The 13,974-nt window shown below is 42.8% G+C and overlaps 1 protein-coding gene across 10 annotated transcripts in view; it reads right to left on the reverse strand.

Moving 5' to 3' along the window:
* Window positions 1–13,974, reverse strand: part of LRRFIP2 (LRR binding FLII interacting protein 2) — a 125,436-nt gene that overhangs the window by 2,321 nt on the left and 109,141 nt on the right. For 7 of the 10 annotated variants that reach the window (XR_008615700.1, XM_028479588.2, XM_028479589.2 and 4 more), the window contains 5 exons: window positions 9,104–9,205; window positions 8,693–8,825; window positions 7,626–7,675; window positions 3,101–3,221; window positions 497–576 (listed from right to left, as the gene is read on the reverse strand). Coding sequence is in view for 9 of the 10 variants with exons in the window: in XM_028479588.2 (XP_028335389.1) it covers window positions 497–576; window positions 3,101–3,221; window positions 7,626–7,675; window positions 8,693–8,825; window positions 9,104–9,205 (486 nt within the window). In the remaining variant the exon portion in view is untranslated. The remainder of the gene's footprint in view (window positions 1–496; window positions 577–3,100; window positions 3,222–7,625; window positions 7,676–8,692; window positions 8,826–9,103; window positions 9,206–13,974) is intronic. The other 3 variants (XM_028479594.2, XM_028479592.2, XM_028479598.2) reach the window with 1 other exon arrangement.

Genomic DNA, 13,974 nt, shown 5'->3' on the forward strand with positions numbered 1-13,974 from the left:
GTAATCTAACACTAACAAGTCCCCTCAGGGTGAGTCAGAGGTCCTCTCAGAACTCAACTGCTATTTATACATCTAGAACTGTCCCTAGAGTGGATGACAGCTGTAGAGTCATTATAGGGCCAATTTTCCATGTTAAGTTTTACGACAACCATATTGTTTAAAAGCCATGGTAACATCGCAGGAGGAGACTCCCCGATAGACTTTCTGAAATGTACAATAAGGGATTATGTTATAAACTACAATCTTCTTGAAGGCTCTTGAAATAGCTACAAGAAACAGAATTATAGCTTCAGTCTCATTCATTCATAGAAAAGGCTGAAATGCCCTGTCAGGTGTTCTCTGCTGGCTTTTCCACTTTAGAGCTTTTATAGAGATCCAACTGCAAAGGCAGCTCAAAAAACCTAGGCATTCATGGGGTTAACCACTGAGATGCAGGAAGCAGATGTGTTGTAAAAGGGACATAAATCACTTGGTACCATACACAAGAAGGACTTACACTTTGCTCCAAGGTGGTTATATCCTGTTCTGCTTTTGAAAGCTTAAACTTGTATTCACTAATTTGTCTGTTGGCATCTCCTAGAACAGAAGAGAATAATAAACCATCTCACAGAGGTGAAGGTGTGAACGTGAGGCAGTGAGGCCCCCTGCAGCACAGGAGAGGACCGTGCAGAGGAAGAAGACAAAGCTCAAATGCACACAGGCAACTGCGGTATCTCCTGCAGTGCAGGTTCTGGCGCATCTATGCTATGAGGAGCTCTAGCACTTGTGTTGCAACAGCATTTTAGAAGAAAATTCTCTCTTCACGCCATGATGTGTGCAGGTAGAGGTTTAAGCAAGGAGTCCTGTCAGCGCAGCAGGGCCCCTGCCAACCTTACCTGCAGCCCCATGGCCCAGGGAGCCTCTGTGCCCATGGGACCGGGCCCCTCCCTCTGGCTTCCCTGCCCCCAGCCCTGTACCTTCCCATCTCCTCAGGTATCTTGCTCCCCCCACACCCCAAGTGCCCTTTTCTCGCCACCTCTGATCTAAGTCTAACCAACCTTTATGGCCCTGCTCAAGGTCCTGCTAAATTTTCACCTCCTTCATGACTCTCCTTAGTTAACTCGAGCTTCTCCTTCCTTTGTTGCATTTTTTTGGACTCTCTTTTATGACATCGTGCTTTCCTAATATTACATAGGTATGTAAGGACAGGGGCCCTGTTTTAGCTTCTTGAATCTACCTCTGTTTCTAGCCAAGTGCTTTGCACGTAATATACGCTTAATATTTACTGAAATAAATGCTTTTCAGTAATACGTTGTGATAATGTGTTAAGGATAGAGCTATAAATCATTAGCTGTATATCTGACCTAAGAAGCAAACCATTTAAAATGAGAAGCTTAGAAATGCTGGGGGAGAAAAATTCCAGCAATCCAAATTTAACAAAATCACTCTGAACTAATTACATTGTAATAGGAATCATATCATAAGGCTTGCAGGAGATAAACCAAATCTACCCTACTTAAGAACTTTTCTACTTTTCCATAAAACTAAGGTTAAAACTACCTACATAATCTTTAATGCAAAGGGTTTTTCTAATTGGATAATTACTGTCACCCTGAAAGTAATGTGGTTATAAAAGCCTCTCCCCAAAAGCCATCTCTGGTAGCAAAAGAGAACTACTCCCATTTCTGGGCCTAAAACTGAAGCTTTAGGATATTGTTTTTTAATTCTTAATTCCAGCAACTTATTATCAAAATGTGCTGTTTCCTTCTCACCAAACCACTCATTCCTTCCTGTTTTCAAAAGTATAAATCCCTGGTCTCAGCCATTTATTTCATGCATGTTCTGAAATTCCATCCCCAAACACCATGCTTACAGCCAAGGCAGCTGTCCAGAACTGAGAGTCACCAGGTTCCTGTCCCGGCCTCCGGTGCAGGGGAGCTGCCTGCTTCTGTCACTGCATGCCAGGCCCAGCCCAGCCCTGCCTGGCCCTGCTCTGCTCACCTGGGTCACAGCCCCACCCCGGTCACTTGCCCTGCCTGCCACAGATGCCAGCTCTGTCGTGGCGCCTGCTCTGGGAAGATGCCACACATCAATGCACACCCATTCCTCCTCAATATGATTCCTTTTGAATTTGCTGTTTTAGGCCAAACTCTTCCAAATCTGTGTACTGCCCTCTCTCTAAGACTGTTGGCGGCCACTGGACTGTTTTGGTCACTATCACAACCTCCTAACTAGTCAGCCTACCTTTTGTTATGCCCCTCTTTTCATCTACCCTCCACGCCAAATCGGTATTTCTAGAACAAAATATTTATCAGGAACTATATCACAAGGGTTCCAACTGATATCCAATAGAGGAAATGATACTAACCTCAAAAGTTAATAGTAATAAGTTAGTTTTAATAAGCCTGGTCCAAAAAGGCTTGTCTATTTGGCCTAACTCAGAATATTTAGATGAAAGGGCCATGGAATAACCAATATTTTAAAATAAGTTATCAGAAAAGCCTTATTCAAATTGGAAAAATAGAGTCTCCCCTGTGTGATTATACATTATCTAACTGTATACGAATGGCTGCTAAAATCTCCCGGCTGTGGGGATTACCGTGAATACCGTAGGCACTTTAAAATAATATGGGGTCAAAAGTAGAAAGGCAGAAAAACTGAAATAATTTGGGTAAACTGAGTAGGCTTACTTTGTGGCCTTGGTTTAAATTCCATCTAATAAAGATTAATTTGGGTTAACAAGACTACTTCTGGGAAAATTCTGAAACTACTCCAGAGTAGTGTGAGTTAGTTCCAAATATATCCCTCCAGTTATGTAAGATAAATTCCATAGAAAAACATGTCATTAGGAAGGGTGCTTACAGATGACCCGGGGATGTGGAAGGCTCCCCACTTCTTGGCAAAGAAGTGGGGAGAGCATTACCTTTCAGGCCTTGTCACCCCAGGAAGCACACAGCCTAGTAGAAGCCTCTTCAGTTCCATGACTGACCAGGATGGCTTTTCTAGTCCAGCTGAGAACTAACCAGTCTTCAGAACCACAGGCTCTAACAGCCTGCTCACAACCACGCCCTGGACACAGCCCCACGCGGGTCAGCGGCGGCCGGCCCGGCCCCAGCCTTACTCTGCATTTCGATGAGCTGCAGGTCCGAGCCATTCTGCAGTCCCGCCAGGTCACCTGCTGTGCCATCGCTCCTGGAGCACTTCTGCCGTTCCTCCTCCAACTGCAGCTTCAGTTTTCTAATCTGAAGAGGAAGTAGAGGCTTATCAGTGAGATCCAGTCTCTCAAATGAAACAGGTGCTTGGCCTGGTGGCCACATCTTAGAATAAGGCCACAAATCATTCATTCAGAAACTGTTTCCTGGAGTGCCTGCCATGGGGCACGCTGTGCTCACGTGCTGGAGATCAGCTACGAACTAATTATCAAAAGGAGCAAGCTCCAGGACCAGGTGTCCCAGTTAGAACAGCCGTATTTTATTATTTGTGTAGGTCTGTGGAAAAGTACATCTTAGGGGTTTCTTTTTGTTATTTTTTATTAAAAATGGAAAATTCATGGGCAGTTAGAGGTTTCTTGTTTAGAGTTAGGTTAAATATTCTTATTTAGAAAAAATGTCTGTATACAGAAATAATTGGAAATATATTTTTGAGTTCGGCTACATAATCTACCTTATTTTACCCAAAATGCCATTCATAACAGCTTATTCATTACTAGCCCCAAACCAACAACTGAAATGTCCATCAAGAGATGGATAAGTAAACTGCGGTCGATTTATACAATGGAATTACTACTCAGCCAAAGAAGGGAACGTACTACTAATATGTGCAGCAACAAGGTGAATCTCAAACTGAGTATATGCTGCGTGAAAAACTCCAGAAAATGCAAACTGAAGGGACAAAAAGCAGATCAGCGGTTGCCTGGAGAGAGGGAGGGAGGTGGGAGGGGAAGGAAGGTTTACAAAGGGACACAGGAACTTCGGCGAAATTATGGATATTTTCACCATCTTGATTGTGGTGACGGTTTCACAGGTATTGCTGTGAGTTAAACTGTCCCCCCTAAATTCGTATTTTGCAGTCCTAAGCCCCAGTACCTCAGAATGTGACCTTATTTGGAAACAGTCACTGCAGAGGCACTTAGTTGAGATGAAGTTACACTGGAAGGGTGGGCCCCTAGTCCAATATGACTGGTGTCCTTATAAGAAGAATGCCACATGAAGAGACAGGCACAGAGGGAAGATGTGCTAAGACAGAGAATGTGATCTACAAGCCAAGGGACCCCAAAGATGGCCAGCAAAATGCCGGAAGCTAGGAGAGAGGCCTGGAACTGACTTCCCATCACAGGCCTCAGAAGGAACCCACACTGCTGACACAGGGCTTCTCACCTCCAGACTGTGAGGTGAGAGGACATTCTGTTGTACGCCACCCGGTTTGTGGTGCTTTGTTATGACGGCCCTTGGAAACTAATATAGGTATGTACATCTGTACACTTTAAGTATGTGCAGCTTACTTTATGCCAGTTATAACCTAATAAAGGTTTTTTTTAAATTTACAAAATAAACTAAAAAATAAAATTAGGAGGGACTTTGGGTTGGGAAAAAAGAGGGCCCAGTTGGAGACAAGAGTCTCACATGTGGAAAATAAGATCAGATGGACAGAAATGAACTGCATGCTGAGGCCTCTGGTCCACCCTCAGTTCCCAAACTGCACACCCAGCTAGGACTGTAGCTCAGGCACAGGACGGGATCTCTCTCTTTACAGGATGGGGATCTCTCTCTTTAGAACCCTCTGACTAGCCTAAAATAAAAGACCAACAGAACCACATCTAAGGTTCCCAATAAGACACCCAGCCACATCAAGCTTCACAGAAACTTGGACGAGCCCTACCCACAAGCTCAGAGCTGCCCACCAGCTTTTTAGTCCTCTACTTTTAAACTGAAGACCAACTAAATGTACACAAAAGAACATCTGGAAGGAAACAAACTATGCAGATAGAAAATCTGTGCTTCCCAGACAACTCTGCCCTTTCAACCACGACATCACTATCTGCCTCGGGTCAACCGGGACTAATCTCATCATCCCCATTATTCCTGTTCAATCATTCCTGTTCAATGTCCATTTTGAAAAGGCTTGTCCTCCCTCTTCCTGCACTCCTTCCCAAAAGGCCCGGTACAAGCTGTACTCTGTCTTCATCTCCTAACCTTTCCCAAAGCCTGACACTCTTGCACTGCACCCTCTGGACTGTCCTCCACCCATTCTGTGCCTCCCCATTACCCTGTCCGTGCTCTAATAGAGACCTGCCCTCCCCCGAGGGGCCTGCTTCCTCTGTAGCCTGGCTGTCCTTTCAGCCCTCCTCTCACTGAGCCTGAGAATGGATTCGGTGTCTTCTTGCGTTCCTTGCTGTTACAGACTCTTCTCCCTCTAGCCTCCCTGAATTCCTAATGCAGTTCCTAATTGCATCGCTTCAGATTATAAGTACTAACCCCCCCTCATCATTGCCATCTCCCCACTCTTTCATTACCATTTTAGCTCCTAACTCACATGCTCTCCAGGCTACTCCTGCCTTAATTGTTGGCAAATTCAAAATACATCTAAGTAGGATCTCTCCTACAACGGATCTCTAGTTTCTGGAGCAAGGATCTTGACACCTATCCCACCTTGCCCTCAGCCTCTCGCTCCCACCGTCATATACTAGATCTCACCACTAGACAACAGCAGTCCCTACTGAATTCAGTTCCATGTATCTTCTCTCTAACCACTACTCTTGATCTTTCCAGCTCATTCTCTCTGGATCCAACTCCAAAAATCCTTCAACCCCACTGGCACCTATAGTCCACTGTTTCCATCTTCTCTCTGCTGTGCCTTGATGTCTTCCTGGATTTCCCTCAAACCTCCTTACCCAGTTTAACCTCCAGGTCCATCATCATCACTCTCGCACAAGCCCTCACCTCCTCTGCCCTATTATGCTCAGCTGGTAAACTCTCTCCACCCACTCCATGCCTATATCTATGCAGCTACATGTGCCTGGAGAAGCACACACAATAAACGCATTCACACAAAACTCCAAACCACATCACTGAAATCTCAGAACCCTAGGGAGAAAGGAGAGTATGGTACAAGCTGCCAGAGAGGGAAAAACGGGTCATAGACAAAAGATCAAAAATCAAAATATCCTTGAAATTCTCAATAGCCATGCAGGAGGCCAGAAGACAATGAAGCATTACCAAAAAAAAAAAAAAAAAAAAAAGTTCTGAAGAACCTAGCGGCAGGACAGGAATAATGATGCAGACATAGAGCATGGACTTGAGGACACTGGGAGGGGGAAGGGTAAGCTGGGATGAAGTGAGAGAGTGGCATGGACTTATATACACTACCAAATGTAAAATAGCTAGCTAGTGGGAAGCAGCTGCATAGCACAGGGAGATCAGCTCGTGCTCTGTGTCCACCTAGAGGGGTGGGATAGGGAGGGAGGGAGACGCAAGAGGGAGGGGATATGGGGATATATGTATATGTATAGCTGATTCACTTAGTTATAAAGCAGAAACTAACACACCATTGTAAAGCAATTATACTCCAATGAAGAAGTTAAAAAAAAAAGAATGAAAATGATTACAGTGAGGAATTCTATACCCCCATCAAACTGTTAATCAAGTAAGAGGACAAAATGAACACATTTCAGTCCTGCAAAGTTAAGAAAAATTTACAGCCCCAAAACTCTTTCCTCAGGAAGCTACTGGGGGATGTACCAGAATAAGAGAATGGACACAGAAGGAGGGAGGCATAAGATGCTGCTCCAGCCTGAAGCACAGGCAAAGGAAACTCTAGATGATGGTGAAAGGTGGTCATGTCTCTGTCCCAGGGGAGCGAGTCTCTAAGTTCACAAGGGGTGAGTCAGATGCACCAAGAACCAAAAGAGATGGAACTGAGGGAATACTTGATGCATCTGAAAACACCAAGAGTGGACTGAAACGACTATTGGAGAGTCTGCAGCTAGATAAGTAACAAATACATAGGAAACCAAGCAAAAGACAAGAAAAACCACAATACTAACTTCAGGCGAACTAAGGAGTTGTGAAGGAGATGAATCCTAGAATGCTCCATGTCTCCACTGTGAGCAGTGTTTACAGAGTCCTGATAACATAAACAGACTGGAATATCACTGCTCCTTTATTAGGAGGATGTGGGGATGGAAAGTATACATGCGTGTGGTAGGGAGAGGGGATGAAGGAAAGATAAATCCTTACGTCTCATAGAGGGATGTCAACAGAGCAGCCTTAAACAGAACAATCAAGAAGCAACATAAGCATGTTATATAGAAGCATACAAGGGCGGTACACACCACACGAATCAGCTAAAGGAACCAAACGGGGTGGTCGGGGCTGGAGGTGGGGAGAGGGCAGGGCAGGGCACTTCTGTCTTCAGAACAGGCTTTCAGAACTATTTGACTCCTTAAACTTCGTGTCCTGTAATTTTTTTTTTAAAGAACAGGAGACAACAAAGATGAATTATCTTTTTATCCTTCAACTCTTAATTGAGTAGTGATGTTTGAAACAAGTACATTTCTTTCCAGTGTCCATTTTAGTTTGCTAACATTTTACCATATGATTTAGTCAGTTACAATTAACATCCCCTTCCAATGAGATGAATACCTTTACCTGTGATAGTAGCTCTTCCTTTTCTCCAGCAAGTTTTCGTAGCCTTACATCTAAAACAAATGAAAAATTTGTAATGTTGTAGTATATAAACAATTGAAAATAATTCTTCAAATTCACAAACAGCAAACATTACCTGATAAACAGTTCATAGCTCTGAATATCAAGACATGAAGTCTTTAATGGTGAAAGAATGGGGAGGGTAATTAATTTTTCAACACATATTTCCACACAACTGATATTTATCAGGGCACTAAATACAACATTTGCTCCCAAGAGCAGTGATTTTCCATCTGAAGACAAAATGAAGTACAAAGATCATTTCCTTGTTTCAAAAATTTGCAAGTTTTACCAGTAGATACACCACTCGAAGCCAAGGGTACTCCCAAAGGCTCTTAAGCCCTTAGCAGGAGAAAACAAACTATGGGAGAGAAGGCAGGGGCTAAGGATGGGCCTGAGAGGGGTGCTGGAGCAAAGAAAACAGAGGAACACAATGATGGAAGAAGCAGAGGCCCACAAAGCTAGTTGGGGGAGGGAAGGGGACCAACTCTAAGATGTGGGCCGTCAAGAGCCATCTGAGGCTTGGTAGCAGGATTGCTAGGGCTCGCTCCTGGCCTGAAGGGAGGGCTGCTTCTTCCCAACATGCATTAAAATAGGCCCCTTGGACTGAGGGGACACCTACAGATGAGTTTTTTACAAAAGCACCTGACACCCAGCCAGCGCTCCCCACAATACTCTGGAAGGTGCCGACCAGCCGTTCCCCCGGACGGATGTGCTGGATTATCTCTTTGCAGAAGGTTGTATGTAAGTGAAAAAGCAACATGTATACACCCACAGTGCTTCCAACCAGGGGCCTTACAGTTACACTTACTGCCTGTCAATGACCCCAGTGCTGGTTTCCCAAGGTCAGGGATGTCTGAAGACAGTGTGCCCAGATTTCTTCCCATTAGGGATCTGGATAAGGCTCAGACAGCCCTGGAGTGTTTTTGTTTTCCAAGAGAGGATGTGAACAAGCTGGAAGTCCAAGAGGACAGCATTAATCCAAGTCAATACAGTGGCCGGTGTCTTACCCAGTGGCCCTTCTCCTGCCGACTCCAAGACCTGAGCGGCTTCCTGAGACACAACAGCGATGGCTCCGACCACGGGCTCCTGGTGGACGTCGCCGTTGGGAGTGCCGTCGGGGATGATGACTAAGCCATGTTTCTGCGGAGAGGAAGAAACCTACCATCACACAAAACGGCCCCCAGGGAAGGAGGACATGGCAGTGAGGCGACTGACCCTGCGACAACACATGCCTGCCACGGGAACACCTGGTCAGCACTAGCTACACGGAATCTAGCTCTGCGAAGACAGGACTCACACCTACCAAATCTGGGCTGAGGAGTGAACACTGTGCTTTGTATTCAGGCTGGAAAGAGGACAGGACGGAAGGAAGGAGGAACAAAGCAGTGAGGGCCTGGCGCGCGGGGGAGCTCACGTACCTCTCCCGTCTCCACTGCTGCCTTCAGCTCGGCCAGCTCCTCTCTGAGCGAGTCCCGCTCACTCCTAAGGCAGCCAATGTATTCTTTCTGTTTCTCTAGGGCCTGGTTTAGACAGGGTAGCAAGAGAAAGAATGGCACAGAAAAAGAGCAAGTGAAAGGTAGCAGAGAAGTACCTAATTCAAATTCAAAAAAGATAAAGGCATAGGAGACAAGGAAGCATTAAAAGCTTTGGAAACAAGCAGTTAGATATGGGAGGAAATACAGTTATATGGGTATCTATCTCCAGAAGAAAGTTTTAATAGTAAGTGGTTAATCGTGCATAAATTTGGCAAAACATGCTTATCACTTGAGGCAAGAAAACAAATCTTTCTTTCTCAGTCAAGAAAAGGAAGTGAAGACAGTAGTAATACTAAAATAAGTCTTCCTTACAAACCTCCTAGGTACGTTTGTTTGGTAGACCAGAAAAACCCACGTTTCATGTTAAACTAAAGTATATTCAAGAATATACTTGATTTTTTAAAAAATAAAAATTAGTTCTGCAGGAAAACAACCAGTATATATACAAGGTATTTTAATTAAATACTGGCCGTAGTAATTGTTCTCCAAGTAGTATGGTAAAATATTCCTCAGATACTGCTTAATTAAAAATAGCTAATCTCCCCCCCAAAATTCTCAAGGATCTGTTTTTGTTAATTTAATTAACAAAATAATAACTAAGGGTTATTTGGTTTTCTGATATACCTTCAAAATGTGAAAAACCGAAATAAAATACTGACAAAATAAATACAGCCCACCTATGGTAGGTAGCAGAATATGGGTTTGGAATCAGGACGTTGAGTCCTGGCACCTGTTAACTGACCTACGCCTCAGTTTCCTCACTGGAAAAGGGGATAATAACAGCAGCATCCTATGGGCACAGGCTGAAACGAGTACTCAGTGTCAAGCACCCTGCCTGCAGTGTGTAAGATGCAAGCAAGGCTCAGGAAAAGCCAGACTGGGTTCCATTTTTCCCACCATTGCCTAAATCTCACACTGTCAGAGCTCAGGACAGCGGTGCAGAAGCAGGAACACACGTTTGGTCAACAATGACACATTGTTACTCTATGTAATAAATACCCCATACTTCAGAACCCACCCAGGATAAGCAGTCTGTGCAGGTATCTGACAGCTGGGCTATTTGAGAAAGCCTTTCTCTGCACATTTGTTCCTATATTTAATGTTTTCTACCAGCATTCCCATTAATCCAAGAAGTTAAACTACAACGGGTAACTTTCCTCTTGGTTTACAGAGTTTAGAAGTGGGCTAACTGCTTAGTTACTGACTGCTGAATAGCTGGACTTTTAAAATCATTATAATCCTATTTTCCAACCAATAAGTAAATAATGGATGATAGCAACTGCCATTTGTGTAGCTCCAGGTGTTAAATATACATATAATTTCTCTCACATATTTTTAATTTAATTTCTCCCTTATATACCCTGTACTTTCCTTATGCCCATTTCACAGATCAGAAAACTGAGGTTCAGAGGCTACGTTTTTACCCAAAGTCACAGTAACTGGTAAAGCCAGAAAATGAATCCAGTTCTCTTTGGTTCCAAAGCCCTTGCGTACTCTATCGTTGCCCCATGAAGGCCACAATTATGCTCCCTTATTGTCATCCCAGATAGTACTGGAAAAGTAGTTCACAGGGCAAGTCCTATTCCTTACCTGCCCAAACTGCAACATGAACATCTAACTTCCTTTCAACAATTTACATTCATACTATGTGTCTAGAGTCTGTAAGTTAACAATCTGCGTTTCTAGCACCATAAGGCATTTACTCTACCACTCTGAGCTAATATTAACACTCCATTACATTACTAGCAAGTGTAACATTAGGACAACAAAGCCCAAGCAATACTCTCCCATCTACTGACAGCCACTCTCATCTCTGCTGCGTTGGCTATTTTGGGTTATGGTATCTGTGTGCATAGTCGTGCCATGCGTCACCACATGTAACTGGGTCAGCAACCACTGTCACAACATGCTCTGTAGAAACACCACTGGAGATAAAAGACCCGTTAGGAACAGACCAATTTGAAACTCAGAATTCTAGCAAATGCTAGTACATGCCATTTGTTCCTCTTCCCAATCTTATAGCAGATTTTATCTTTACTTTTGGACTTTTAAATTTCATCTTCCCATAATTATGGATGGGAAAATAAAATACATCCTGCAAATCCTTCCATTTCACCACAAAGTTTGAAGACTACTGAAGTACCTTATAATTGGACCAAATGTATTCACACTGGATCTGAAATCCTCTGTATTACCTGACCATATAATCACTACCCTTGTGTTTGTATTCCATAATTGTTCCTACAGATTTTTTTTTTTTAGGGTAAAAAGTACATGCTTGTGGAGATCTAAATAATTCTTTACCCCTGACCTAACCTCAGATTCTACTGTCAAGAAGCCCAAAGGCTGAACTTTTGGACAACAGGTTATAATTACATACAGGCACAAATATCTTTGGTCAGAATGGGAGTGAGCCTTGTGCTGGGCTATAGGGATATACAAGCCCTTCATATGTACTGATTATATGCATGACCACTGGGTGCTCAGAACTACACTGGTGCTAGAGGTACGACCACTAGGATCAATGAAAGAACTAAAGAAAACTGAACTTTAATATGAGAATAATGGCCATGTTCCTTCATGGAATTACTAAATTTAAATCTTGATAATGAAGCTAGAGACAAGTGATATATTAGGTAGTCACAGATCATATTTAAAAATGTGTCTTTTAAAAGTCAAGGGAGGACCACTTCACACACATTAGGATGGCTACTATCACAAAAAAAGAAAAGAGGAAACAAGTGTTGTCAAGGATGTAGAGAAACGTGAACCCTGGTACAGTGCTGGTGGAAAGATAAAATGGTGCAGCTGCTGTGGAACACGGTATGGCTGTTCTTCAAAAAATTAAACAGAATTACCATACAATGTAGCAATTTCCCTCCTGGGTACATACCCAAAAGAAATCACCAAGAGAGTTTTGCAAACTCATGTTCACGGCAGCATTACTCACAACAGCAAAAAGGTGGAAGCAACCAAGTGTCCAGATGAACGGATAAACAAAATGTGGTACAAGCATACACTGGAATATTATTCATTCTTAAAAAGGAAGGACTTCTGACACATGTTACAACATGTCTGAACCCTGAGGATATATGCTAAGTGAAATAAGCTAGTCACAAAAAGACAAATACTGTATGATTCCACTTTATGAGGTACCAAGAATAGTCAAATTCATAGAAACAGAAAGTGGAAGGGTGGCTGCCAGGGGCTGGGGGAGGAGGAATTGGGGAGTTGCTATTTAATGGGCAGTTTCAGTTCTGCAAGATGTAATGGGTTTTATGGATGGGTGATGGTGACGTAGCACAACGATGTCAATGGACTTAATACCAACAAACTCTACACTTAAATTTAAATGGTCAATTTTCTGTTATTTTTTTGTACTTTACCACAATTAAAAAAAATTTTTTTAAGTCAAAGGAGGGACAAACTACAGATGCATGAAACAACTTGGATGAATCTTAAGGGGAATTATTCTGAGTGAAAAAAATGTAACTCCAAAGGGCTGCATACTGTATGATCCCATTTATAAAACATTCTTAAGACGACAAAATTAGAGCAATGGAGAACAGATTAGCAGTTGCCAGCACCTCGGATGGTGAAGGGGAGGCAGTAGATACGGCTATAAAAGGGCAACAGGAGGGACCCCTTATGGTGAAAAAAAGGTTCTGCATCTTGATTATATCAAGGTCAATACACTTGTTGTACTATAGTTTTACTAGATGTTACATTTTGGGAAAACTGGATAAAGGGCATACAAGATCTCTGTATTATTTCTTATAATTGCATGTGAATCTACAATGACCTCAAACATTTTAAAAAAGTTTAATTAAAAAAGAAAAGCCAAGTAGATAGCCTCATCCACCGGAGGGCAGACAGCAGAGGCAAGCAGAACTACAATCCTGCAGCCTGTGGAACAAAAACCACATTCACAGAAGGAGAGACAAGATGAAAAGGCAGAGGGCTATGTACTAGATGAAGGAACAAGATAAAACCCCAGAAAAACAACTAAATGAAGTGGAGGTAGGCAACCTTCCAGAAAAAGTATTCAGAATTATGATAGTGAAGATGATCCAGAACCTTGGAAAAAGGGTGGAGGCAAAGATAGAGAAGATGCAAAAAATGTTCAACAAAGACCTAGAAGAATTAAAGAACAAACAGAGATGAGCAATACAATAACTGAAATGAAAAATACACTAGAAGGAATCAATAGCAGAATAACTGAGGCAGAAGAACGGATAAGTGACCTGTAAATGCAAAAACATTCGCATTATAGGGGTCCCAGAAGGAGAAGAGAGAGAGAAAGGACAAGAGAAAATATTTGAAGAGATTATAGTTGAAAACTTTCCTAACATGGCAAAGGAAATAGCCACCCAAGTCCAGGAAGTGCAGAGAGTCCCATACAGGATAAACCCAAGGAGAAACACGCCGAGACACATTGTAATGAAATTGGCAAGAATTAAAGACAAAGAAAAATTATTAAAAGCAGCAAGGAAAAAACAACAAATAACATACAAGGGAACTCCCATAAGGTTAACAGCTGATTTCTCAGCAGAAACTCTACAAGCCAGAAGGGAATGGCAAGATATACTTAAAGTGATGAAAGGGAAGAACCTACAACCAAGATTACTCTACCCGGCAAGAATCTCATTCAGATTCGACAGAGAAATCAAAAGCTTTACAGACAAGCAAAAGCTAAGAGAATTCAGCACCACCAAACCAGCTCTACAACAAATGCTAAAGGAACTTCTCTAAGT

The sequence above is a fragment of the Physeter macrocephalus genome, chromosome 18 (assembly GCF_002837175.3).
Source record: "Physeter macrocephalus isolate SW-GA chromosome 18, ASM283717v5, whole genome shotgun sequence".
Lineage (NCBI taxonomy): Eukaryota > Metazoa > Chordata > Mammalia > Artiodactyla > Physeteridae > Physeter > Physeter macrocephalus.